This window comes from Hermetia illucens, chromosome 1 (assembly GCF_905115235.1).
Source record: "Hermetia illucens chromosome 1, iHerIll2.2.curated.20191125, whole genome shotgun sequence".
NCBI classification, from domain to species: domain Eukaryota; kingdom Metazoa; phylum Arthropoda; class Insecta; order Diptera; family Stratiomyidae; genus Hermetia; species Hermetia illucens.
The window spans coordinates 57209150-57235499 of record NC_051849.1 but is presented as its reverse complement, the minus strand read 5'-3'; the positions used below and the strand labels follow the sequence as shown (position 1 = coordinate 57235499).

Genomic DNA, 26350 nt, shown 5'->3' with positions numbered 1-26350 from the left:
TGACTTTGGAGTTTCTGAGATCGACGCTTGGGACACATAATAAGAGAAGAGAAGAAATTTCCCCAGCCTTGAGACTTGTTAACACTGATGAAGGGAAAAAGTGATTCCCAGAATATCGCTATTTGCAAGCTTAATAAACATTACTAGCGAATAGAAAAGGCAAGTCTTAATTATTTCATATTCTATAAGCCTTACTTTCCCAACGCCGCACCGATTAAGCACCGATCCACGCTTGCATCTCCGGAATTAAAGAGAAAGACAAAAACCGATTCGCTGTACCCCGAACGCGTTGCTAAGGTTGATAGCAGTTGATCCTAATATAACAAACTACTGCGGGGTCACGGCAGAAGTTCATCGCCGCTACACTACTGCGCCATCATCGACTGAAAATGGCATCCAAAAAAAGATTATCTCTACCAAGTACTAGTGGTTAAGGAAGATTTCTCGGCACTGCACACTTCGAGCAGGGGAGATTGGAACAATGTGCATGCCGAATACTCGACCTGGTTCATTAATCGCGCGGATATACTTGCTTACCTGCTTGTCTGCATTAAATGTTTCACCTGCTAGCTGACGATGTCATTACGGCATGGATCTCTCGCTTCTCGCACTCTCTTGCCGTACCCACCGGGCAAGACAAGGATAAAAACCTCCTAGGGTGCTACTCAAAGCTTTTCTACACGAAGCGACAATTGGGACCAGAAACTTACTATTGTTCTTCTCAAACTATGAACTTCTGCAGTCATGCCACTCATTGGAACGACTCTCCGTATTCTTGAAATAAATAATTCGATTCCCACTATCCATCAGCACCGATTTCTGCTCTTTTTATTTAAAGTTCTTCATGAAGGCATCCACGTTTTCGTTAGAGTGGACAAAGCTAAACCGCCTTTCCAGCCTCCATACGAGGGCCCTTGTGACATTATCGCTCGACCAAGCGACAACAATAGGAAAGAGGAATCGGTGAATCAGAGTCGGCCAATACCTGCACATTTTAAAGCTCCAGCTCCTGCACTGAATCCTAATCGATGACCAGCACGATTTCAACTCCTTCACCAAAAAAAAAATCACATTCGCACTCACAACTTCACAATTCCGCCCACTAGATGGAAGGAGGAAGTAGTAGATAGTTAGTTACGGAATTGACCATATCAACGTTTGTAGCGTAAAATAAGTCGGAAACTGGTCACTTCAGGTATGAAAGATTCTGTTGATCTTTCATGTAATAATATTCGAGTACACGATGGTATCATTTATATATACCTACCTGATATTCGATTCCAGGTGGCACCAATTTGACGCAAAAAAAGCAACTTTGTCCTTCTGTAACTTTGTTAATAATATTAGGACTTCCACCAAACTTTCCGGAATGCTACTCCATATTAAAGCTTATATTAGTGCGGGTTTACAATGAACATAGGGGAGTTCGCAGCAAATATTAAAAATATATTAATATACTATTATTAACTAATTATTTTCGCAGATATCGGTATGGAGGGTATTTCCGAGTCTAGGCACCGTATAGTTGCAACTTTGTGATTTTTTTTCAGATTTTGCTGGTGGGTAGTTTCTGACAATAGCCTTTTAATTTAAGTGACCCTTTTCTGAGCCACTCACTTACCCGTTTCGCAATCGACTTCAAAAATAAGACTTGGAGATTTGAAAAGTACTAATCGAAAACTATCATTTGATACCCCACATGACTATATTCGGTGAACCCTCATAAATTCCACATAGAACGATGTAACTCACTGCTTGCGCGCGCATTCACAGTTTCCACCTTCCCACCAAATTCGGTGTCAATCTGTATAGCCATTTCTGAAAAAAGTGTAAGTGACAGACAGATGACAGGCACGCAGTAAACTGATTGTAATAAAGTTCTGTTTTCAAGTTCAAGGTAATCGGGTAACGGAAGGATGAAGTAATTTTTTTTAGTAACCGAAATAATCCGACCCATTCAAAATTATATAATAGATGGAACGTCAAGGAACCATGCCGGCAATAGAAAATCTTGAGGGAGGAACCTGATACCTGATTTTCATTGCCCTTTAAAAACCATTCCTATGATAGCTTTCGAACCTCAACTAGTAGCACCATCGAAAAGAAAGGAGGTAATGGAACCATTTGTAGCACTAACAGAAGCCACTCTCTCCGACAATAGCAGCAGAAGGGTTTTTGAATTGGCTACAGACAGAAATTCGAAAAGCTGCACGGTTACTAAACCTCCGTTAATAATACTGAATAATTTTTTTTATTTCGCTTCGTATATAATTGATTTCACATTTTATTTGGAAAGTATATAGAACAGTGCATTCAGTTGCCAATTCCAATGGTTATGTACCCTTTAGCTTCGTTCTCAACCGAAAAAATTGTAGGACTATCACTACCAAGATGCGGGCAACTTTCTGTGCAATATGTCTACTTATAATAGTGACCTCTATTTCAACCAAACAGGTATTTCGCTGCTTTTTCCTAATTGTTACCATACCACACATAACTGGGCCAAAAGCATACCTTTAATGATTTCTTCTAGACCATAAGCTCCCTGTGGATTATCCCAATTTCATGGTAGAATCACTTCAAGTAAGGTTCCGCAGGCCCAATTTTAATGGCTCCGATTACGTCTAACACCAAGTACCAATACACGCATAGACATCACCTCATTGACATCATTTACCACTAGTAAGGTACCCTTTATTATTTAAATGCCTAGTTCATAAAAATTCCGAATATCAAAATTAGTCGATCTGACTCTGCCCTACACATAATACGGCTGGAACTGAGGGAAGCCGACCTCAAAAATCAGGTCCAAAATGGAGCTCCCTCGTACAGAAACACACGCCTCGGATGCCTTGACCTTGCCTATTGTTGCTCAAAATTTGTGTTTATGGGTAAAAGTGGAAGCCTCGGTCAAACACAAGCGCCAGGTTGCACCAAAAGGAGGATTCACGCTCGTTAAAATCATGGACACTTCCCTCCTGCTCATATCCTCTAGGAGCCACTGTCAATTTCTCTCAACTTGGCATTGATCGCCACCACTAAGGTATATTTTAGATGCTTGTAACGAAGAAACCAAACAAATTCAATTACAGACTCCGTATTTTGCAGTAGTATTTGATATTTCGGGAACCACTTGCTCCCTTCCTCAGTGCTTACAATCTAAATCGAAAAAGTCTGGGGCACTATTTTTATTTGACAAATTACCCGAATACTTGTGTTGCATTTCGTAATTATCCATAGTGATGTAGTGGTTGCTGTTTACTATTTGCGTGGTTATTGACAATTTTATTTAGCTCGCTAAATAAAGGGCTTTAATGCTACCCTTGCCTCCTCTCTATGCTCTCTGATGCTGGTAGCCACAACGTAGATCTGGTCCTACCTTTTGCAGGCAGTATTTTGGAGAACCTAGCTAATGTTTCCTGCTTACAGATATCGGCAGGTTTGTCTTCGCCATTAATGTTTCGATGCTGCGCGTCAGCCTCGAGTATATGGAGGGGAATCTATTTCTGCTCCCTGGCATAGGTGCGTTAGTTCCTCTTCAGTTGTGTCTCCTTTCGTCTTATTAGATGATCTACTGTTTTATCCTTGTAGGTGTTTCTCTTAGCGGTTCAGAGGATGTATTCTTTCTCCTTCCCGAAGTTTTCCTCCTCCTGAAGGGGTCATTTTTTTTGACTCCATGAGTGGTTTAATATTATGAGGATGATTCACCGAGTGTGGGTGATTTTTCCGTTGATTACTCCCTCTTTTTCCATCTTCCCTTCCATTTTTTACATCAAGATTTCGCTGAGTAGTGGAGATAGAGGATTACCCATTGCAACTCCTTCGGTTGTCTTGCGGAATCTAGCCCTGAAGGGGAAATCAGTTGCGTTCATACATAGGGAGGCCAGTTTTATATATTGGAGAATCTCCTTCCTCTACCTAAGGGACGATTCTCTCTTCAGGAAGTTCTTCTCCGGGGAGCAGACCGCCTCCTTTACAGTACCGCTAAGATAAACGGGTATAAGGAAAAAAGCAATGGAGCATCTAATGGCTCAGATTACCGCCAGGCCAACATTCGACTCTCAAATACCAATGCAAAATAGCAAAATTCAAAGCATCTAAAACACCCCTTAAAGTCATGGGATGCATGCACCGGCAGAGGTATTTTGAAATCCGACGTTTCAACTGCTACCACTTTATCTGTTGAATCTAAGGGGAGTTTCATAAAAGGGTAGTGTTAAAATTTGGGTGAGAAAATATAGCCACGGGTGTACATATTAAATAAAAGGTACTGGGTAATGGGACCAGGGTCGTTAAAATGCACAATTTACTCAAGTGTCCATTTTCAAAAACCACCCACTCGAAAAAGATGAAAGAAATGACGCTTACGATATCTGTTCAAACAAGGATGATAATAATATATTACTATCTTTGATAAATTTAGTGGGGATCGTCATTAAATTCCTAAATTTTAATGCTAATCCCACCATTACTAACAAGGCTATAGTCCATTAAAGTTGCGTCTATACATTCGCTGCACCCTTAAGCCCAATAGATACAAATTTCAGACGTCCTGTTATTTGAGATTACCGTTGTCTGATTAATTTGGGCGTTCAGATCTCGGTAGAATCCACGTTTGCTGAATGGTATAGTGAATTTGAACCCAGCTTAATGGATAAAATCTGAAAACTTCCCCAAAAATCGTTTTAAATAGTTAACACGAAGAAAACCCGAAGATCGGTACTTCCACTATGAAGATTTTTGCATGTTTGTTATGCAAGAATATTTAAGTGGAGAGCTGTCCCATATGCAGGCAGGTCTACTAATTAAAGTCTTTTATTTGATAGCACATACGCGTGAATCCGGTGAAAAAAAAATCTAATTTAATGTAGAATTTCAGCGCGCAGTTCCTCTTATATTCGTATGTATACCAGTGAAAGAATGAAGGCAGCACTTAATTTATTTTCCGCCTTGCTTCAACTCCAGTTAAAAATGTCGTGTCTCCCAAATCCAACTAGGGGGACTGATCGTTCAGATGAGTAGAGTATTGAGGTACGTATCAGTGGCCGCTCCGAGGAGCCCAATTAGCGCTTTGGTGCGCCATTTTGATACCACAAACTCCTAAGACTGTGACTGTTGTTATGGGAGCAGGGAGGCCGAGCGCAGCCGGCTCGGATCTTCAGAGCGAGCCCGTTACATTCACGAATGAAAGCAGCTCTCTGATCCTGCAGCTAGAAATCTCTCTGAGGTCTCGAAAGAATGGTTTACCCAGTGTCCGCAGCCTGACTGTAGCCAGAGCTGGGCAATCGCAGAGAAAGTGCATGGGGGTTTCCCTTGCTTCTCCGCAGCTTCAGCAATGAGAGTTGTAGGGTATGCCGAGGCTAGCGGTATGGTCCCCTATGGGCCAGTGCCCAGTGCAGACCACCGTAATCTTGAATGCATTTGCACGCATCTGGCGCAGGAGTTCTCGTGATCGGGCTATGTTATAAGTGTGCCAAATTCTCCTTGACTTGGAACAGCTTGTAAGCATTCGCATCTTAGACCCGCGGCTGCTAGTTAGTGCGAGCAGACTCGGCCCCCGACAGCCACCAGCAGAACACCAACTGTATTCATCGAAGGACTGCCAAGAGCAGTTCCTTGCCTGGCCAACCCGTCAGCCCACTCATTTCCCTCTATGTTCCTATGCCCGAGAACCCAGAGGAGAGTGACCTTGAGCGTGCCGTCCAGACGGTTCAGCGCGTTTCTGCACTGCGCCACCAGCCGGGAAGATGTTGTTGCTGAGTACAAGGCCTTGATGGCCGCTTGGCTGTCGGTCAGAATGGCAATGTTACGCTTGGGGCTCGAATCATACTCCAGCCATCGACAGACCTCCAATATCGTATGGGAGACCATACGACTTAAATACGACTTAACCCCCGCGCCGACTCCATAGGCGTGGGGGATGCCCAGATTTCCCAAGGTGTTTCATCTAGGAGTATAACTCATCATTTTCGAGAAGATTCGCGACTACAACCAGCGCTGTATCGTCATTGTAACCCACCACCATGGCTTCCTCCGAAACAGAAAGATTGGGAACATCAATGCACATTCCGTTCTACAGCAGTGGCCCTAGTACGGAACCTCCACTCCTGTAAACAGTTGTTTACAATAGCTGTGAAATCTGAGATATCAATCTCCGCCAGAGATTCTATATTACGTTCTAATTGGCCGAATTGAATGCATTTCCCACGCCCAGGGTCACCACCACGCAATATTTGCTAGTTCTACCATCTCCGTGAATTGCATCTTCGCCCAAGCCAGTAACCATTTTGATGGCATCAACGATTGATCTACTGGATGGAACCCATACTGTTGATCTGAGAGGCCTCCTTGGCTCTCAACAACGTGGAGTAATCTGCGCTATAGCATTTTCCCCACAGTGTCCGAAAACATATAGGTCAGTAGGAGATTGGCTCACCACAAGATTTACCAGCCTTAGGCAAAAGTACTAACATGTACAGGTTCCATGCTTCAGGAAATTATCCCCTCGGACATGCACGCTTCGAATAACTTAGCGGATATGCCCGGTCTGGATTTCACGGCAAACATAAGGGCTCTATTCGGTACGCCATCCAGCCCTCATTATTATCTCCTACCCTAGCGCAGATTTCTAGCAGCTCGTCTCTGTCGACTGGCGGTATTGCCGTCAGATTCAGAGGCCGCTGGAAGCTGTCAATACCCTAGTCAGTTGTCCTCTGGATAGGGGAATACCCCGGGATTTCTTATAGGTGCGCTTCTTTAGATCCTGGTCGACTCTGCCTACGACCTCTAAACCGCTCTTCTGGCTCGGTGGCAGGCTGATCGAAGACAAGCCAGTTCATTACCCCACTAGCAGCTTAGTATTCTAACGGAAATGAGCCCCTCCTGGGCATCCACGCGTTAGGCACATGGACAGCTCTTTCCGTAGAGGCGCCTGTTTTATTAGCTTGGTCTAGCCACACCTCTATGAAGATCCCCTTATCAATAGCTTTTGCAGGCCAGTCTGGCATATATCTCGGTTTCGGGCCTGATGATTCTTTGCCTTGTGCCCTGGTCCTTTCAGAAAGGTGTTTACATAACCTTCCTCGATCAGAATTATAACCAATTACGCAAAAGCGTCTAATACACTGCGCCTCCTTGCATTAGTTCCTCTGCTGGTCCACTCCAGGCCCAGGCATTGAAATCACCGACAATCACCTTTGGACTACCACCCCTTGCGTCGAAAACAAGGCTGTCAAGCAAACCATACGCTAGTGTAACGGTTTCTATGAGGTTCGCTAATGTTGACATTTTTCAGATCGGATTCGTAGCGCGAGCGACCCTGCAATTATTGAAGTTTAGTTGAGTAAACCTCATTTTCTCCCTCCCAAATTCCAGGTATATAGCACTTCCAGCAATATGCCGGTTATCACTCCCCTCTTTCCTTCACATAATAAGCATTTGAGGTCCATCCACGGTAATCCTCAACATGTGGAATGGTTTGGGTAGACAGTGCAGAGACAAGTCGTCAGACGCTGTCTTACCTCTGCCCTGGAAGCAGCGTAACTAAAGTGGCTCGCAGATGTTAAGTGCTCCTTTATATAATTCGCAGAACACAACATGGCCACAAATTATATTGAGCGTAAATCCGCCTATAATTAACATCTGTGAGCGCCTTCGGTCACGCTGCTCCCTGGACAGAGGTTAGGCAGCGTCTGATGATTTGCCTCTGCCCTGGTGAGAAACCGTAAAGCCGTCACCGCCTAACATTTTGAAAGTTTGGGTGCTAAGTCCTAAACGAGGGGTCCGGGGACCAAACAAAGAGGTAGTAAGTTGCTCCCCATTCGGTCCGGTCTGACATCAAGTGAATGCGGACTTGGGACCCCACAATTCTTAAAAAAAATATGTCACTAATAACTATTATATATAATTACAAATATTTATTATATATATGCAATTATTTGAGGAGATATCGGAACGGAATGTATTTTGAGGCCTAAATTTGGTATAGGTGCATCATCACCGCGTATGCACCACAGACAGGTTGACCTGATGCCGAGAAAGATGCCTTCTGGCAACTTCTCGATGAAAAGGCTTGTCACGTGCCTGCTGACGATTATATAATCATTGCCGGCGACCTTAATGGTCATGTAGGTGAAAAGGCAGACGGTAACAGGTGCCATGGGGGAAAGGGGTTCGGAACGCGCAATGAGGGTGGCGAGCGTACAATCGATTTTGCGGACACCCATGACCTTGTACTTATGAATACATGGTTCATCAAACGATTGTCTCATTTTCCCACATTTTATAGTGGGAACAGCAAAACGCAAATCGACTATATTCTCATAAGACGCCAACATTTTACCACTGTCACTGATTGCAAAGTCGTTCCCTATGAGACCATCGCACCTCAACATCGGCCGTTGATTGGCGTCCTACGAATCAAGCCACCGATAAAACAGCGTGAGGAAGGCACTGGCACACTTCTGTTGCGTTAACGGATAGATGGCGAGAATACTTCGAGCAGATTTCAACTGAAGAATTTGCTCATCCTCCACTTCCACAATTATTACCGACATTTGGACCAGTTCCACCAGGCAGCGCAACTGGTGCTCAGAGGTGGTGGCGAGGAAGATGGGGCGGCAACCCAATCAGCCAAATCAAAACCAAGTGGCCGAGGAGAACCTGCATAGTGGTGGCACCGGGAGACGTTGTAATCACTTTGGTTTGCCGGCCGTGATTCAGTAGGCGAATGCTCCAAAGGCCTAATTAGGGCGATCAGACCCGAGTCTGCACGGGGACTCATCTGAAGTGGTAAATTGGTAACGAAACCTTACCAGGGGTATACTGGTACCATGGGAACCGGGAAAGCCCCTGGACTCACATACTTCGGGTGAACTCCTGTTGTATGTGAGGACAGCTCGGTTATTTGCGGTTGCCCCCCCCCCCCTAGTGGGAGTTTCATGGTGGTTGTGGTTATGCTCAAGCGAGAAAAGACCTTCGGGCCTCGACGTGGTGTTGCGTATCAACACGGGTGCCGTACTCCATAGTTCGGTAGAGATTTAGGTAATTCTTGCATCCACCAGTATGAATGCTAAGCCAAGCACTTGGTATAGACTGGTACCGTTGTTGCTTGTCTCAGCGGGGCTCTGATTGCGGTCACAAAATCAATCCATGTCTTAAGAGGACCGTAGGATTAAGTCTTACGACAGGTGCCTGCGTAAAACACCATGGGCTTCACTGCCAGCGCAACTGAAGTCGAGGAGGCAATGAAACAAATTAAGTCGGGGAAAGCAACAGGACCTGACGACATCGCATCTGAGCTCTGGAAAGCGAAGAGCTAGGACCCAACACTGTGGCTCAGTGAATTCTTTAATCGAGTTATTCAGGAAGGAAGAACACCATCTGACTGGCAAGAAAGTACCACTGTTCCAATATGGAAAAAGAAAGGTAGCCCAGCAGAATGTTCAAATTACCATCCGATCCGGTTACTTTCCCATACCATGAGAATTTTTGAACGCATTCTTGACAACCGTATTCGCGAAATCGTTGAAATAACCGTGAATCAAGCCGGATTTTTCAAGAACTGCGGAACTACTGACGCAATACACGCTGCGCGGTTACTCATGGAGAAACACCGTGAGAAGCATCGCCCTCTTTACATTGCCTTTCTGGATCTATAGAAAGCGTTTGACCGTGTACCACACGAACTCATCTAGTATGCTTTACGACAACACTTCGCGCCAGAAGAACTCGTGCGCTGGGTTCAATTTCTCTACCACGATCCGAAAAGTAAAGTTCGAAGTATGGCGGGTGTATCAAAACCGCTTCGTGTCTCTGTTGGTGTTCATCAAGGAAGCGTTCTCTCACCACTCCTCTTTGTTCTTGTTATGGACACCGTCACACGGGATATCCAACGTCCAGCGCCCTACACACTGCTTTATGCAGATGATGTTTTCCTAGCATCTGATAGCAAAAATGATCTCGAGCAACTTGTTCAAAAATGGAATGATCGCCTCATGCAACACGGTCTCAGATTGAATTTAAACAAAACTGAATTTTTGACGACCGATCCCCATGGAACAGGCACAATCACTGTTAGCGGCAGTGATCTGCCCAGAACTGAGCGATTTAAATACCTCGGGTCAACGCTATCAGCCAATGGAGAACTGCGTTATGAAATTGCTTCACGCGTTAACGCAACCTGGATGAAGTGGCGTTCCACAACCGGTGTTCTTTGTGATCGACGTATCAACGAACGTCTCAAATCTGAAATTTACCGCAATGTCGTTTGCCCAGTTGCTCTCTATGGTTTTGAGTGTTGGCCGACTATAAAAGACAATGAACGGCGTCTTGCGGTAATGGAGACGAAGATGCTACGTTGGACTAGTGGCGTCACACGTTTAGATCACATCCAAAATGAGGATATCTGCGATCGTTATGGGATTGCACCGATCGTGGAAAAATTGCCAGAGAGGCGTCTTCGATGGTATGGTCACGCAATTCGTGCAAACGGGAATTCACTTGCCAAGATTGGTCTGAACATCGAAGTCGATGATAAACGACCAAAAGGCAGACCTAAACAACGGTGACTTGATACGCTGGATAGCGATTTGAAAGCCTCGAGATTGCACCCAGAGCAGGCATTCGATAGAGCCAAATGGCGAAGCCGATCACGACGAGCCCACCCCGCTTGTGAACGGGACAAAGGCTGAAGAAAAAGAAGATTGTGATTGTGTTTTTTCAGATTCTTCGATTGGATAGGAGGTTCTGATCTGCTTCACTTTTTAGGGCACACATTTTGCATCCTGACTCGCCCTATTTTTCACACAATATCACAAGTAGGATCATTTTGAGCCCTTTCATTTGATACCCGTCATGACCATATTGTGCGAAAAAAACTGTCGCTCCCTCCTTGCCCATATATAGGGAGCTCCCCTTAAAGCTAACCCAAAATAATGCAGCTCGTGGCACGTGTAGCGGTTCACAGACCATTTTCTCACCAAATTTCGTGACTATTGCTCCAGCCGCTTCATAATAAAACTCGTGGGACAGACGGACAGATGGACAAACCGACATTGATCCAATTTTAGTAAGGTTTTGTTATCTTAAAAATGACCTTCATACGGGATGACCTCCTTATACAACTTAACCAAAAGCACCTTGTCTATTGCCAGTACGAGGATTATCTAACATAAATCAGTAAGCATCAAAGAAGGTCAGTTAAAAAAGAAAGAGAATAAAAACAAACTTCACAGAACTGGAACTGGTTCCTTCTTCGGCCGATCAGAAACTTCATCATGGTCGGTTCCATGCGACGAAGATATACGATCTCGCTTGCCCAAGGATGAAAAGGCATCCACCATCCTTTTTGCTCTCCTATAGCTTAATCAGTTGTAGCAACCAATTGGGACACTACTTTCAAACCAGTTACGTTTATAACTTAGAAAAATAAATAAATAAAATAAAAATTTAAAATAATTAAATAAAATTAATATAAATTCATTTACAGAAATTCAAATGTGAAATTCCGTCAAGTCTACGTCCTCTTCCGCCTAGTCAATGGGAACCTGCTCTTGCTGTTATGAGATATCTGAAAATGTAATGAGCAACCAATTGATGTATGAACTTTTAGATAAATTAAATTTTTCCATATTTCCACTTTTCAGAGCAGTGCCTCGGGATCAAATAATATGCATTGTGAAGTTGCCACTGGTGGGACAAGCGTACACAGTACAGTATGTAAGCGGCGGGGGAGCTGGGTACTGCATCCGTTCGTTTTGGTTAAAACCGAATAAAGAAAATGAGACGAGTATACCCGACTGTACGGCATAACAAATGTATTGGAAGTGATTATCCAACAATTTAGAACCCAATGGATAAATAAAAGTGAACACAAAAATATAGGGAAAGTCTTCTCATTATTTTACAACATGATTAAAATTTCCGAAACCCTTTAGTTGCCACTTCTTAGCGATATACTTTCCACCTCCACAGATCTCCCCAAGAAAACTGCAGCTCCCCTAACCAAAGTGTATTTTATGTCGTTGTGGAACGACCCGATAAGCGGATCATAATTATGATAAGACGGTTCGCTTCCTTTTATTGTATTTCCTGGTGTTCCTGCGAAAGGCTTTATTACTTTTTATCTTTAATTTTAGAGAGCAAAATTCACCAATAATTATGGTGACCCCCAAGTTTATGATAATAGAGATTTGCATAGTTGAATATCACGACACTTCTCTCCCAACTATAATACTATCGACTTTGCCTTGGAAGGAGGAAACTAGGCAGAGGAGATATCAGGAGCAGCCAGATTAAGTGATTAAGTGGAAATTTCGTCAATGCCACTAAGAAAATCATCAATCTGACAGTGCATCCTTCGGAGGACATTACACTCTCTCTTTTGGCAATGGACGTCGAACTAATTTTAGCCATTCCGCTCCAAACTTCATGGGAGATACACTCGGTGTTATACAAATTAGCACTAACCACCCGAGTCAAGTTCCTTGGGGGTCGCATGAAATCCATTGAGAAAGGACCCCTGAAGCAGAAGAAATACATACGATAGAAAGGAGATTGGCAAATCAAAGACGAACGGCAAAGGCGCTACTCACTGAAACTAAATTCGAAATAACTGAAAGCAATGCAGAAAGACTCATAAAACTCTGAGAGAAAATTAACCGATTAAAAAATGGAACAGACGTAAAAGTGATTCAAGTCTAAGTTAACGTTTCATTTTAGTTACATCATGTACGGATTTTTTTATGATAGGGAGGTGAAATGCATTTACGCACGAAATGCCGGACTCCTATCTAAGGCAGACTAGCGGCGTCTAGAACTCCAACTCGACACCGTTTGACACATTACCTCAGGTTAACCCTATTCAGTATAGAAGCTAAACCCAGTAGCTCAGGAAGCCTCAACTACCCGGGCATCTCTCCTATCGCCTTTTTTTTTATGGATGGAGGTGGAAATCTTAGAAAGACGCTGCTGCGCCAGGTTGCAGCAGTGTGTGGGATTCGCACCCACTAAAACCACCCCAATCTTCTGCCCCTCCCCGCGGGACGACCATGAAGTATTACTTCGCGGGGGAGGCTCTGGTTCGCTATACCAGCTCGTCCATGTCACGTCTCCGTCGCGCCGCCTTCCGAACTCGATCCAACTCCAGGAGTTTTGTCTGCACCACGGCTACTGCCTCATTTACCGCCATCCAGTTTTCCTCTGACTTCAGCATCTCTTCCACCAGGTTCGAGGGCTCGATGTCCGCCCCTAAGATGCTGTTCAACCTCCTCTTCTGCTGCAGAAATCTGGGACAATGGAACATAACGTGCTCCGGGTCCTCGGGTGTAGCACCGCATTCAGGACAGTCGGGAGACTCGTCCAACTCGAAGCGATGCAAGTACTTCCTATAACCACCGTGTCCCGTAAGGAACTGTGTCAGGTGGTAATTCAATTCTCCGTGCTTTCGGTTGACCCATTTCTCAATACACGGGATCAATGTATGGGTCTACCGGCCCTTGTCGGAGTTATCCCATCGTTGTTGCCACTTGCCACACAACTCTCTCCTGATGGCTTTTCGGAAATCCGAATTCACCTCGGCTGGATTTGCCTTCCGTTTTTCGTACAGCCAGCGTGCCCCGCTCGCTAGAAGATCTATAGGGATCGTTCCTGCGATGACACACACTGCCTCCGTCGACGCCGTCCTAAATGCGCTGCACACCCTTAGCGCAATTAGCCGGTATGCCGAACTTATCTTCCTCCGGTTGACAGCGTGGTTCAACGCTCCCTCCCAGACAGGGGCCGCGTATAGCAGGATCGACCTCACCACTCCCGCGATGAGTAGCCTGCGGCTATACTTCGGCCCTCCCACGTTAGGCATCATCCTTGCAAGGGATGAGCTAGCATTTGCTGCCTTCTCTCGCGCATAATCCAAGAGTCCCTCGAAACTCAGCTTAGCATCGATCATCACCCCCAGGTATTTGACAACCAATTTTGAGACCGGCGAACTAATAATAGCGGTCTGTGTGCCGCCATATGCCTTCTTCATCCTTTTTATGGCACTCTGGTCTATATCGCTAAGGTTGAACTGTTGCTTTAGCGCAGCACAGATGTCCTCCCGTAAGGTGACCTCATCTAGGCCCTTGCATTCAACCACTATCTCCTGTTTCCGAGCTCTTTCCTCAGCTTCCTCTCCTAGTACACTTTCCACCTTCCCGCGGAAGTTATCGGCCGACTTGTCGGCGGATCTACTTAACTCCAGCATCAGACACCCTCTCTGTGTTCGCCTGATACGACTCACACTATCCCCCAAATCCTTCAGTTCCGGGTCTTACTTCATCTTTCGGTAGATGTCGGCATAGGACATACGAGTATTTCCCTTCTTGGAAATAATTATTATTTCCGGGCGGAGCTTCTTTTTGTCCTTTTTCCTCTTGTTGCTCACCTTAGTCCATTGTTCGGGCCTCTGGGCGTTGGTTTCTCCAGTTTTGTAGGTGTTGTGGCTGCAATCGTGAGATTACCGACTTTCGCGGGTACTCTCGCCAGCTCCGCCTTCTTTAGTGAAGAGGTTTTTTTCTTCTTCGAGACTTGCTGTGGTCCTAGAGGCTCGCTGGTACCGTCTCTAGCCCGTTTTCCTGTCTTCCCGCCTGCCTTATCATGGGGAAGCGTCACCTGCGTTTCCCTTGTGACCTTGCCAACTGACGCTTGGGAATTCTTTTCTTCGAGTGCCTTGATATAAGACAATTGAATGCCTCTTATCAAGGCTCGAATATTTTGGTGGATATTCCGCCTCTCCTTGATGAATTCGCACAGTTCGTATTCGTTCCCCGAGTGTAACGAACGCCATTCCGGTATGTTCCCGTTTGCTTTCGCGCCTTGCGCCACAAGGAATGATGTCGATCAAGGGACTATTCATGTTTCTTTCAGAGTCCCGCGACGAATCTAGACTACCAAAGAACCATTGCTCTCGGTGGTGATCTCCCAAGCTTCGAACTCCTCCTAAAAGGATCCGATGTGGACCTAATTTCCACTCCACCATTATCTCTTGTAGCATTAGATGCCACAGTAGCCAAGTTTCCCACTACTGAGGCACTGCGGTCGTTGGATATCGACAGCCGGGAGCCCGCGTGCTCACTCCCAAAAACCGCCGGCACTGGGTTTCCGAAGCCCTGCACCGTAAAAAAAACAACTTTTCTCCTCTTCCATATTTGGTTTAATTTCTGGGCGTCCTTCCCATAGCCAATTTTTATCCACGGGTGGGCGTTTACTTCCCACTTACCCAGCCTGTGCATAAGCATGCCCATACACGCACATCTCCGGATGCGTGCATATGCATGCCCATGACACATTCGCCGAGCATTCCCTTATCCGCACGAAGGGACGCGCCTGATGGGGGATTTGGCAACTCCTATCGCCTTAAAAATGCCTTGGGTGTAGCATGCCACACTTCCCCCACGTCCTCGTTCTGCAGCATTGCTCAATTATGGTGTCCGGGGACGGAGGACAGCATTCCATCGAAAGGTGATGGCAATGGTGCTCCCACCTTCTGCAAAACAAAAAGGTGTAGCAGGCATCATCCACCACATCCTTGCTGTAAATGCAGTCTGGCGACTGTAGTTTTCCGATTGTGTGCAGGTAATATTGAAATACCGACGTTCGCCGAGCAGCTGGGTTAGGTAATAGTCAACCTGACCGTGCTTTCCATTGAACGACGACCACATAGCTTTGATTAGATGTCCGGTCTATCTACCCCTCAATTTTCATTGCCAAGACTGTTGCGAGCGACGACATGAAATGCAATCGGAATAACTCCCGCTATTATCACTATTTCTAGCTCCGAGACGATACGATAGGCGCTTGCGGCACATCCACTTACTGAGGGAATCAGCCCATACTTCGGAACTGTAAACACGAACAGACTGAACTGGAGTCATCAGCAAGCGACCCCTGCTGCATAATAAAGGTCCCGCACTGGACATCCCAAACATTTGTGGCGGCACATCGGAGACGCGAACCACGGATGCATCGCCTCTGCCGTGGTATCACCAACCTGTGGCTAACCTCTCTTTGGACAGGACGACAACTTTAGTTTTCTCCAGAGCTAGGGAAAATTCAAATTCAGCCATCCACCTGCTTACTCGTTTCATCACAATTCCCAGTGTGCGCTGAGTGCGCGTATCCAACCACATGCAATTCATTGAGTATCTCTCTGTCCTTAACGGGTCTCGTAGAGCATGGCACGGTCCTTAAAAATAGTCTCTCAATACCCGCAATGGGTAGCCTTGAGTATGGAAACAATTTCCCAGGGACTCAAGTATGTGGCACCACTTCACAGAACTTAAGGGGCTTCTTAAGTCTAGTATCCCAAGGAGCACCACTCGCCGACAATGGAGACTTATGGCTCAGCCAATTTCACCGCTTGGACGACTTCCTCAGCCGCATCAATTGTGGATCTCCCCACTCAGTCTCTCGCAGCGCATATTGCATCAGTCAGTCCTCAGTTGATGAGCTTCTCAAGCAGGTTCCCGCTGTATCTAACATACTGGGAGGACGATAAGCTGACGGCACCTCGCCCTTGCTTATTAGGCCTCGCAATCTTCCAGCGGATGTGTGTAACAAGAGAAGACATTACCTTCAAATGGAATCACCATCTGATGGTCCGTTACGACCGCTTGCAAGTTGCATCCGCCACTTCTCGCAGGGTTGGGGATCCGCGATCTCCTAAGTCCAACATCGACCACTCGTAAGACCCAACTGTACACAACCGTGAGAAAGCTATCTAGCTGATCGGACGGCAGATATAGGTTGAAGGTTCTATTGAAATCCCGAGAAGTTCAGCGTATCATGGACTAGGTCGAACTTTTCTGGATCGATAACGGAAACTTCAATAGATGTGAAGGTATTTGAATTGAAATTGTTTGCAGATGATTTTGATGATGCCGAAAATATGGGAAATAATAGTCCATTAGACAAAGTGGATTTCGAGAGAACAGTTTATTTAGGATATGCAGTCTGGCTTCACAAAATAAAACGGTCAGATATTTTGAATGTTGAACATGTTGGAGTGTTTGTAAGGAACCCTTTACACTCAGGCTAGCGTCAACTATCACTGCACTCCATAGGAAGTATTTTGTTGCCTTTTGGTCTCACCCAGAACTCTTGTCTACATTGTCCGTTTTCTGATTGTTTGAACTGAATTACATAAACTATTTCTGCAAGTGCACTCGCACAGAAGACATCTTCCCTCCGTAAGTTCCTGAAATGTAATCCAAAATGAAAATTACATGATTGGTCTTAAAATTTGAAAAAACTGTTACGGGCGATTCAATATTTTTTTAGCCAATTCCAAAACTTTAAGTAGCTCCTCGCCCTCAACTATATCATCTCGATCCAGTAAGCAACTTTCTGGCTGAAATGAACAGGAAGTCCGATTTAGCGGGATAAGAAATAATCCTTAATACGTTGAACAACTTTTTCAGGGATAGTATTGTAAATTTAAATCAATCGAGTCCTACATCACCATTTCATTCACCATTAGAGCGAAAACTACTTAACCTGTGCAGAATTCAGAAGAAATAAAAAACAGCACAACGTATAGATACTCGGAAATGTTTTTACAAAACTAAGATACATTATGAACAGGTTATTCAAGCCAGTAAGAGCTGTCAGGGCTATAATATTATTTACACAGAGTGATTATGCGCTAAGGGGGTCGAATTGCATATGCATTTCTAAAGACTGAGTCAATTAGGATGGTCACGATGAATCGATTAGAATTGCTTAACTTTTTTAATCCGTTTGGAACGACGATGAATGTTGAACGAATTTATATATATAAATATATACGGCGGAACCTTAATTTTTTGGAGCTGCACAAAAAAAATTGTTTTGGTCCTCGAAGGAGAAGATTTAAATTGAAGAGTACAATCTTGTTTCCTAGGGTTGCTCTTCTTACAGGTTTGATGGACTCAGCCGAACTTCTCCCTCCAACCTCAATTTTCAATAGGTTGCCTATGATTTTTAAATAGTTCGAGAGGAGGCTCCGCTTGTTCTGAGTGAACAAATATTATACATGGGATTAGTGATTAAAGCAGAAAAGTCTAGTTTTGTTATGACATAAAATGAGGACTAGTCCGATTTGTCAAATGAATTTTCTGTGCTACTCCACTATTCCCTATGGTATTGCTAAAGATCGCCTGATCTTGAAGATCCTTCCTTTCATTTTAGGCCGAGCATTACCAAGGGTAAAACCTTATGAGGGACAACTTGTGCGAGTCGATTCAGTGGTCATCTGCGATCGTGAACAGGTCCCTCACGATACGGACAGTGACGCCCCCGAGGAGTCCGAGTAAATAGTTATGACCCCCAAGCTGACAGTATACCTGCATTCTAGGTAGTAACTTTGAGATAGCCCCTGGAGGAAAAGCGAACCACGACTGACTGGTCGGACACACTGGCATTCCTCCGAGCCGTCAACAGCTCTCTGCCGAAGTCAAAGGAGCGATCTAAGCCTAGCTCTGCCATGGTGGTAGTTGTGGCGTATATCAGGAGGTAGCCCCTTCATGACCTGGTCAGGTAGTGTGCACTGAACCGGTGTTAGTAGACCGTGTCTCCCCAAGCGAGCGCTGATCTCTCCAAGAGTTCCAGTACCAGCTAAGCGTAGGTCAGGCCTCAGGGAACTACGAAAGGGGCTTGCGTCTGAACGCAGTACGAAAATGCGTGGCTCACTAAAGCGCCCAACAAAATGGCAGCAAGGACTGAAATGCCTCAAATGAAGATAAAGTCGTGCTAACGCTGTCGTTACGGTAACGGCCACCCCAGTATCTTGCAGTGTTCGGAAAATAAAAGCCCAGATAGAAGCGCTAGAACCGAAACAATAATTTTGTTGCAGTAAACGTTCCTTGTGTCGTCAAGACGGCTGTTGAGAACGCCATAAACGCCAACCGGATGACAGATAATCCATTGCAAAGCGAAATGAGAAAAAAGTGGAAAGAGAATGACATGAAGGAGACTTCAACTAAGTAGTCTCCAGGGCTCAAAAATAACAACCCGTCACGCCATCAGAAAACCGTCTATTCAAAGACAAGGCGGTTACAAATGGTAAATCACCAACGGAGAACACAAGAAAATGAAGAAAAGCTTGACCGTCAACTATGCTCATTAAACCGATGGAAGACAACATATTTGCAAGTTCAGTTTCGAAGACAGTAGAGCAGAAGTATCCTTCATAAGGAAAACGAAGGGTGGCGGATTCCTTGTTGAATTAGGACCGAGGACAACCAACAACAATACATTCTGCGAGGCGGTGAAGGAGTTGCAGAGAGAAACGACTCTGCTTTCCAGTCTAGAGCCTGCTTTCTTGAAATCCGAGGTCTTCACTGTTTCACAGAAAAGGTCGAAATGGAAAAGGTCATTAAGCGCAAATGCCCGGAGGCAACCAATATCCGGATAGGTATCGCCTCTGCGAATTCGTATGGCTAGAAACTCGATGTGGTGGAAGTTGCCGAGCAATACGTGAGGAAACCCCTTAACAGGGGCGAAATTAAAATGGAGTGTATAGTAAGCAGGGTATGAATGCGAATAAGCTCCACCAAGGGTTACAGACGTTCAGACTGTTAGCACACGTCTTCAACTTTCGGAGCTGCGACTGGAGGACAGCATGCCATAGATGCGCCTATGTAGATCATAAAGCGACGATTTGCAATGAAAAAGAGAATTGCGCTCTCTGTACAGATCCTGGTGTATCTGGTGAGAGCGCTGCACACACTCGGACTTGGGCCGTTGTCCAGTCATCGGCGGAACTAAAAAAGGATAGGTCTTGGCTAGCATGACCCGCATTATACAACTTAACATCCACCAAAGTCTAACCGCTCGGGAGTAAGCTGAAAGTTACCGGAACAACATCAGGTTTCTGCCTAAAGAAAAGGGATTGCTTTGTCTGAATTCAGTGTTTCAATGAGACAGTGTCATACTTTCCAAATGGCTTGATGCTCTGAAGAACGCCATTTAGGTCACGGAGGGGTGGATCCTGGTAGAGGGTGACTTTACTGTTACGGCCAGGTGACTTGTCACCTGGAAAATTGGTGCTCTGCGGAAACCCTTATACTTAATGCCGTCTAGATGGGCCGTACTGGTTGGTGATAATAACGGGGCAGGCGTCGCAGACTGTCCGCTTTTCACCATGAAGGAGCTTGAAGGGGTGCTTCCCACTATGAAAAATAGAAATGTGCCAGGTCCTGATACATACCAGCAGAAATATTTAAATTGGTGTTCCAGCAATGGTCAGGGTTGCTGCTCTGGGCGTACAACGCTCTTGAAGCAGGGCATTTTACTTGACGCTGTAAGCTGACGACTCTCGCACTGTTCAGCAAAGGGATACCTTGAGCTGCCGTCTGCATACAGACCGCTGTGTATGCTTGACACCGCTGGGAGAATGCTCGAAAAGCTCATTGGGAGTAGACTCGGTGAAGCAATCCGTATTGCCAAGAACTTATTTCCAAGGTAGTTCAGCTTTAGAGGAGGCTGACCCACGGTAAATGCTGTGATGTAGGTCATGGATACTGTCCTTCGAACTAATAACCACATCTAATTGCTCTCTGATAAACTGGGCATGCCAGCAGAGTCACGCTTGCGCTTGGTGCTAGGTCCACGCACAGCAGTTGTGCGGAAAATGTTGCAGCACTTGCTGCCGGACGCACTGTTGTACAGACGCAAAGCAGACTTGGTGTCTTAATGTGACGAATAAACGGATGGATGACTGCTCATGGTTTCAGCTCCACGCTAGACAAAACCAAAGTAATCATCCTGACTAAAAAGAGAATCCCGACCTTACGTCCCACTTCGATCGAGGAATCACTAATCAAGTGAAAACCAATAGTTAAGTACCTCGGATTGATGCTCGACTGTAAGAAGAGCTAAGTGTGATTTCACAGTGTTTTTAGCAATTAAATTATTTGAAATAATTAAGACTTACTTTTTCTATTCGCTGGTGACCACTTGTTCCTTTCATCAGTGCTAAAAAGTCTCGGGTTAGGTACAATGGATCTTCTGAATTTGAATGCTTGGCACTTTGTGCTAGAATTAGGTAAAATCCGACATATGTCAAGATTGCGATTACTCGGAACTATGTAAATAATATAAAACTATCATATCATATCTAAGCAGAGATCGGTGTGGAGGGTAGGCGAGTCAGCCAACATCAATAATGAAGTGCATCGACATGCCGTGGACCTCTTCTCTGGCTATTCGCGCAGTAAATTGATACCACTGAAGTGGAAAAAATGTCTCCCACAGATTTCTTAATGGGAATCTGACAAAGCCTTGTAGTGACCGCGGCTTCGCGGCGCCTCTTTCTGAATTAATTTACTCAAATAATGCATTTCATAATATGCAATTACCCTAATGTTCGCCGCAGATTGCACATTATTGAATGCATTTGGTCAAATTGATTTTAACAGAGGGGAATGATTTACCGCATCCGTAGGGGCACGTGCGCCTTGCTGCCACATGACCTCGCAAAGTTCAACAGAGTCTAAGGCGAGCTTCGCGGCTTGGGGACCGGTTCTTAGTTGAACAGCCGTGCAACGGCCGGTGAGACGAGAAGAAAGGAGCAGAAAGGAAAACGGTAGGGAACGATGGAGGAATTTCGCTGGAGCGAGAAAAGGGCTGAAGGATTTTGATCTGTGCCGGTTCCGTAGGAGAGCCAGTGATTTTGGGGAGTAGATTTTCGTTCGTTTTGGAAGAATTCGAATTTTGGAAGTGCAAGAAGCATGGACGGGAGAATGGAAATTTAAAAATGTTTGTGAATTTTATTTTGTTATGAGCGAGTGAGTTTTTTTTGATTCCGAGTGCCAAGCCAACACAATTTCAGATCGCCAGATTTCTGGAAGAAAGGATTGTAACGAATTAACGATACCACTGTATGAGGTATGAGTGCAGTCGAAGGACTCGTGAGAAGATTTTTTTATTAAAGCTGAGTTGAACACTATCCTTCAGTCTAGTGCATTTTATTCGGCTAAGTGCTGTCGTGCGGCGCTTTACTCAGTCTATTCCGGCCCATCCACCAGCCCATTCATCGGAGTCGATTCAAGGAAAATATCGTTTTTTTGTGGCAACCTGTTGACGTAGTTCATTGCTAACCGTACGCAACGCGATGCATCGAAAACCAGCCCTAGAAGAAACCATGAACTCTTTTGAAGGGAAAATCCTGTCGAATTTTGGTGTCTCCAGGAAAATGAATTAGTAGATAATTTAATTATGCAATTTGTACTTTAGTGATCCACAGACAGAAACAGGACAACCATAAATACACGCCACGCCGAGTTCGGAGTGAACCAACATGTTATTTTTTTTTTTTGTTTTGATCTTATTTCTTTTCTTTTTTTTATATTTTTTACTTTGATTTAATTTAATTTTTTTTTTTTTTTCCTTTATATATATTTACTATTCTTTTTTATTTTTCTTTTATACACTTTTTTTTTGAGTGTATGAATATAACATGAATTGGAAATTTTTTCTTTTTTATTTGAGAACTTCCTCTCTCTTCCTCCTTGACCCGCAAAATCTTACTAGGAACATCCTCTAAATAATCGCCTCTGGATGTCATGGATGGAAGGGAACCTCAGGGGCCACGCTTCAATGAATAACTGAGGCAGAAGAAACAATGATCGGGACTGTGATCCGTCGTGGATCTTCCCTCTCGATCGGGATACTCGGGTCCGGAGACTTACGGCTCCACGCACGCGGTCAAGCCGCTTTTTTTTTTATTTTCCAATTTTAGCTCGCGTTCTGGTTTTCATCGTTGGGCCGTCAGGAATTTTTTTGTTTATTTGTTTGAATCGCATCGGTATGGACACGTTCAGTTTATATTAATGACACGTGAGGGATCAAAGTGCTCAAAGAACCTCCCCACATTCCCGAGCCTGGCTAGCACAGAGGCGTGCAAGAATGTGTCGACCGAGGACTTTGATGGAGCTTCAATCTTTGCAGGCAGAACTTCACGGTCACTTTCGCCAACTTTTTAGGTTTCTGGGATAGTTCTTGCCTCTAGGTCATTCTCGGCCAATTATAATGATCGTCTGATCCTCCTATTTCCCTTAAGTTGATTATATCCTCCAGAATCCACGCCTCCTTCACGATCTGAGCGGGCGAAGGCCTAAGTGGATTCGAAGTCTGTGTCTCCTTACAACTTGGAGAGTCAAAATCCATAGCTCTTCAGGTAGTAGTGAATTACTACAGACTACTCCAAAACTTACTCTTAATAAAACTAATTTGTATGGAGTTACATTTGTTTGGAATTTTACTACCTAATCTGACATTTCATATTTAAGGACCTAATACAATCAATTTTTTTACATTTACATATGGAAAATGGTAAATCTGAAAATATAATACCAATTAACACTCCATACAAGGCATGTAATTTAAAATATTAAGCGTTAATTAAATCATAACCATAGGTGATTCCTCCATAATATAAATTGAGGTGAGTGTAACTAGTTTTTCCTGTAGTGTTCTTGAGGCTGTATTATCGAGTGTAGTAAAAATGTGGCTCAGACTTTATTTGTTTACTCTTTTAATAATATGCGTCTACGCGGCAAACGATAAGGTATACTTATTTATTCGAGATTTGTTCAAAAAGTGCCCGACCCTTATTGACAAAATCAACTGTTATTGGGATACAATTTTCAACATTAATTCCTTTCAAAATACCCTTGAGCAGCCAGGCACTTCAGATCCGACACAGCTGGAAACAGTACTCCTTTTTGGGCAAGACGTACAGCTGATCACCGCATTCTACATGATGTTTTCTCTGTTCTGGAATATGATCCCTTTCATAGGTATTTTCATCTTTGTGCAGAATAAGAAGGTTAGCAAGGAGAATAAGGAAGTTAGCAAACCACAGATGTGTTGTGTTTGACCAATGAACTCTTAATCATGAATGAAGCATTATCGTGATCAACTTCCCATCTGCTGTTTGGTTTTGGGTCCAGCCGTTTACTAACTTGAATAAATCACTCTTAATAGTACTCCTTCGTTATAGTAGTGCTATGTGGGGCATACTCATGGTAAATGAAGCCACTAAGGCCAAAAGACCAATCAGCATTAGCTTGACATTGCTGAGCCTTTTTTGGGGGACAGGTCACTGTTTATTTTATAAGGCGCCGAACCGGGGTTTCGGGCCCTTTTCACAAATCCTTTTCCCATGTTCTGCTGCACTAAGAAAGTTGAGATCGCTGTTTACGGTACCCAGCACATTCTCTGCGATATCGAAATGAAGCTGTTCTTTTTCAACTGTCAGAAACTTAGGTATAAACTTTGCTAGGATCATCTAGAAGACAACATTAGAGTAAATGACCCCAAGACTAAAGTTCAATTTGGATTCAAATTCTTTGACTGCTATTCGAGGATTCCATATCACCAGGATCCTTACTTTATCAATGACAACATTTTTCAAGATACCCGAATTGTATCTACCTGGCTCCCATTGCTTCATCCTCAAATACTTCCGCTTGGGAATTCTCAAGCTTTAAGCAAAACTCAACAAAGTTGTTCAGCCTGTTATTCCTGTTGTTCTCTGTACAAAATAAAAGTCCCACAACAACTTACTTACTGAATGATTCTGTGGTCGTGAAACGCACCCTAAGCTTGCATACAAACGTTCACTGATCCCCACTCTCAAAACATTGTAGGATCTGTCAAATTTAAGGTCGCTTACTTTTTGAACAAACCTCATATATTCCTTTCTCGTCAAGGAACTTCAACGATGAAGAAAATAACAATGAACTTACTCATTTTTTGAATCAACTTTATTTTGATAGAGTATCCTGGACTGCATTTCAAAACTTAGCATGGAAGGATTACCTCGCAATTTGCTTAAGCTGTTGAGAACGATCGTCAAAAAATTGTAAAATATTTTCAATAATGAAATTGAATTAATTTTAGTTAATATTACTTCCAATTTGAAGGTTAAAGGTCGTAATCAAACTAGTCGGCGAATAGTGCAGTCTAGTGGAAACAGCCAATCCAAAGCAATATTATAATGGAATAAATCTTAGAATTTAAATGACACGGTAAGAATGCAGTATTTGACATTTTTGACTGTAATAAACTTTGAATTCACAATAAATATGGGGTTTCAAACCTTATTTGTATCATCAAAATACACTGAACTCATTACACATTAATTAATCGTTCAAAGTGCTGATGTTTTGTCTTTATTTCTTTCTTTACATAAAATGAACCTTAAGTTGGGAGAGTTTCTTCAATATAAGAGAAAACGTTACTCCAAGCATTTAGGTATCAAAGATTGACGTGTTTCATCTACTGACGTTTATTCTGACAGCTGCCAAGAATTTTTTTTTTAAGTCCAAGAAATCCGGACCGCATATGAGTTCATGTCAACGTCGTCCTCAACCTCATACTAGCTGCAAAAAACCAAACCCAACGCTCTGATTTTTCCTAGTGTCAGTCATATAAGCGATGTCCCTCTAGAAATTCAATACGATCTTCATGTCCACCACACTAGAGGCTATAAAAATCTCGCTCTAGAGGCTCAGACTTCAGGTTATTTTATAAAAATTTAAACCTGCAGACAAAAGTTCAAGCTTCCCCTTGCGACTTTACCCTTCGGAAAAGACTCAAAAATATGTAGGTAGTTTAATGGAAAAGCCGACTCTGGTCCCACTATTACAAAAACCAGACCCCTGGATGGCCAATCTGTCAGCCTAGGTGCCCTAGTACCCACCTATATCCGTAACGTTTTCACCGACTTAATTTCAACAACTTCTGGTAACAGCTCCATACCAGCTGCTACTTTGTATTGCCAACGATGATTTAGTTACTTTAGTTTACTGGGGGGAGCCGCAGCTCCGAGCACTCAAGCCATTGTTAGGCCCATTGTACTATCCCCGTAAATCGTCTATTCAATGGCTTCCCGCCTACAGTGTTTCAGGCTTTAGTGAATTTGAGAACATTCTCCAGAGGCAGACAGTGTGCAGATTCTTCATTGAAGAAAACCTTGCCAAGGTGTTCTCTACTGAGATCTGAGGATGCCGGGCAGGTGCATAAAAAGTGCAGGCCCGACTCCTCCTCCTCCTCACATTGATTGCACATAGCCGAAACCACCACCCCAATCTTTTCCATATGGTAGTTTAAGAAGCAGTGCCCCGTTAAAAGCCCTACTAGGGTTTTCATGTCCCACTTCTTAAGGGACAACAAAAATGTCAAGGATTTTCTCCTGCCCGCAAGAGTCCAAATTTATCCACTCGACTGCGTGAATCCTTGCAATTTCACCCTTCAGAGTAGGCTTGACAGTAGATGATCGGATTCCAAGAGCTGATTCTGACCCCACCATTGTGGATCCAGGCCCTTG

General features: G+C 44.1%; 2 protein-coding genes across 10 annotated transcripts; one reads left to right on the top strand and one right to left on the bottom strand.

The window, feature by feature from the left end:
* Positions 1–2322: 2322 nt before the first annotated feature.
* On the top strand, positions 2323–11882 carry LOC119647167. Its single transcript, XM_038047973.1, has 3 exons — positions 2323–2454; positions 11489–11577; positions 11646–11882. The coding sequence occupies exons 1-3, from the start codon at positions 2392–2394 to the stop codon at positions 11809–11811; spliced, it is 318 nt and encodes a 105-aa protein (XP_037903901.1). The 5' UTR covers positions 2323–2391; the 3' UTR covers positions 11812–11882.
* A 5070-nt stretch (positions 11883–16952) lies between these two features.
* On the bottom strand, positions 16953–24864 carry LOC119661614. 9 transcript variants are annotated; one of them, XR_005250601.1, is made up of 3 exons: positions 24768–24864; positions 17295–17386; positions 16953–17233 (listed from the first exon to the last, which is right to left on the bottom strand). XR_005250601.1 is itself a non-coding variant. In XM_038071034.1 (3 exons), exons 1-3 carry the CDS (start codon positions 24769–24771, stop codon positions 17077–17079), a joined length of 249 nt encoding a protein of 82 aa, XP_037926962.1. In that variant the 5' UTR covers positions 24772–24786; the 3' UTR covers positions 16953–17076. The 9 variants fall into 9 exon arrangements, 3 of the variants coding, with proteins under 3 accessions (XP_037926962.1, XP_037926960.1, XP_037926961.1); XR_005250599.1 differs by lacking the exon at positions 24768–24864 and adding an exon at positions 17533–17611 and having other exon boundaries at positions 17295–17382; XR_005250598.1 differs by lacking the exon at positions 24768–24864 and adding an exon at positions 17493–17610.
* Between the last annotated feature and the right edge of the window lie 1486 nt (positions 24865–26350).

Bases quoted from the DNA above. Each gene is read 5' to 3' on its own strand.
- LOC119661614 (XM_038071032.1), bottom strand. From the start codon at position 17,610: ATGTATCTTAGTTTTGTAAAAACATTTCCGAGTATCTATACGTTGTGC. The intron at 17,387-17,532 runs GTTAAGTAGTTT...TGTTCATTTCAG, and splicing joins TTCTTCTGAATTCTGCACAG to CCAGAAAGTTGCTTACTGGA. The intron at 17,234-17,294 runs GTAACAGTTTTT...ATTACATTTCAG, and splicing joins AAAAAAATATTGAATCGCCC to GAACTTACGGAGGGAAGATG.
- LOC119647167 (XM_038047973.1), top strand. From the start codon at position 2,392: ATGCGGGCAACTTTCTGTGCAATATGTCTACTTATAATAGTGACCTCT. The intron at 2,455-11,488 runs GTATTTCGCTGC...ATTCATTTACAG, and splicing joins CCTCTATTTCAACCAAACAG to AAATTCAAATGTGAAATTCC. The intron at 11,578-11,645 runs GTAATGAGCAAC...TCCACTTTTCAG, and splicing joins GTTATGAGATATCTGAAAAT to AGCAGTGCCTCGGGATCAAA.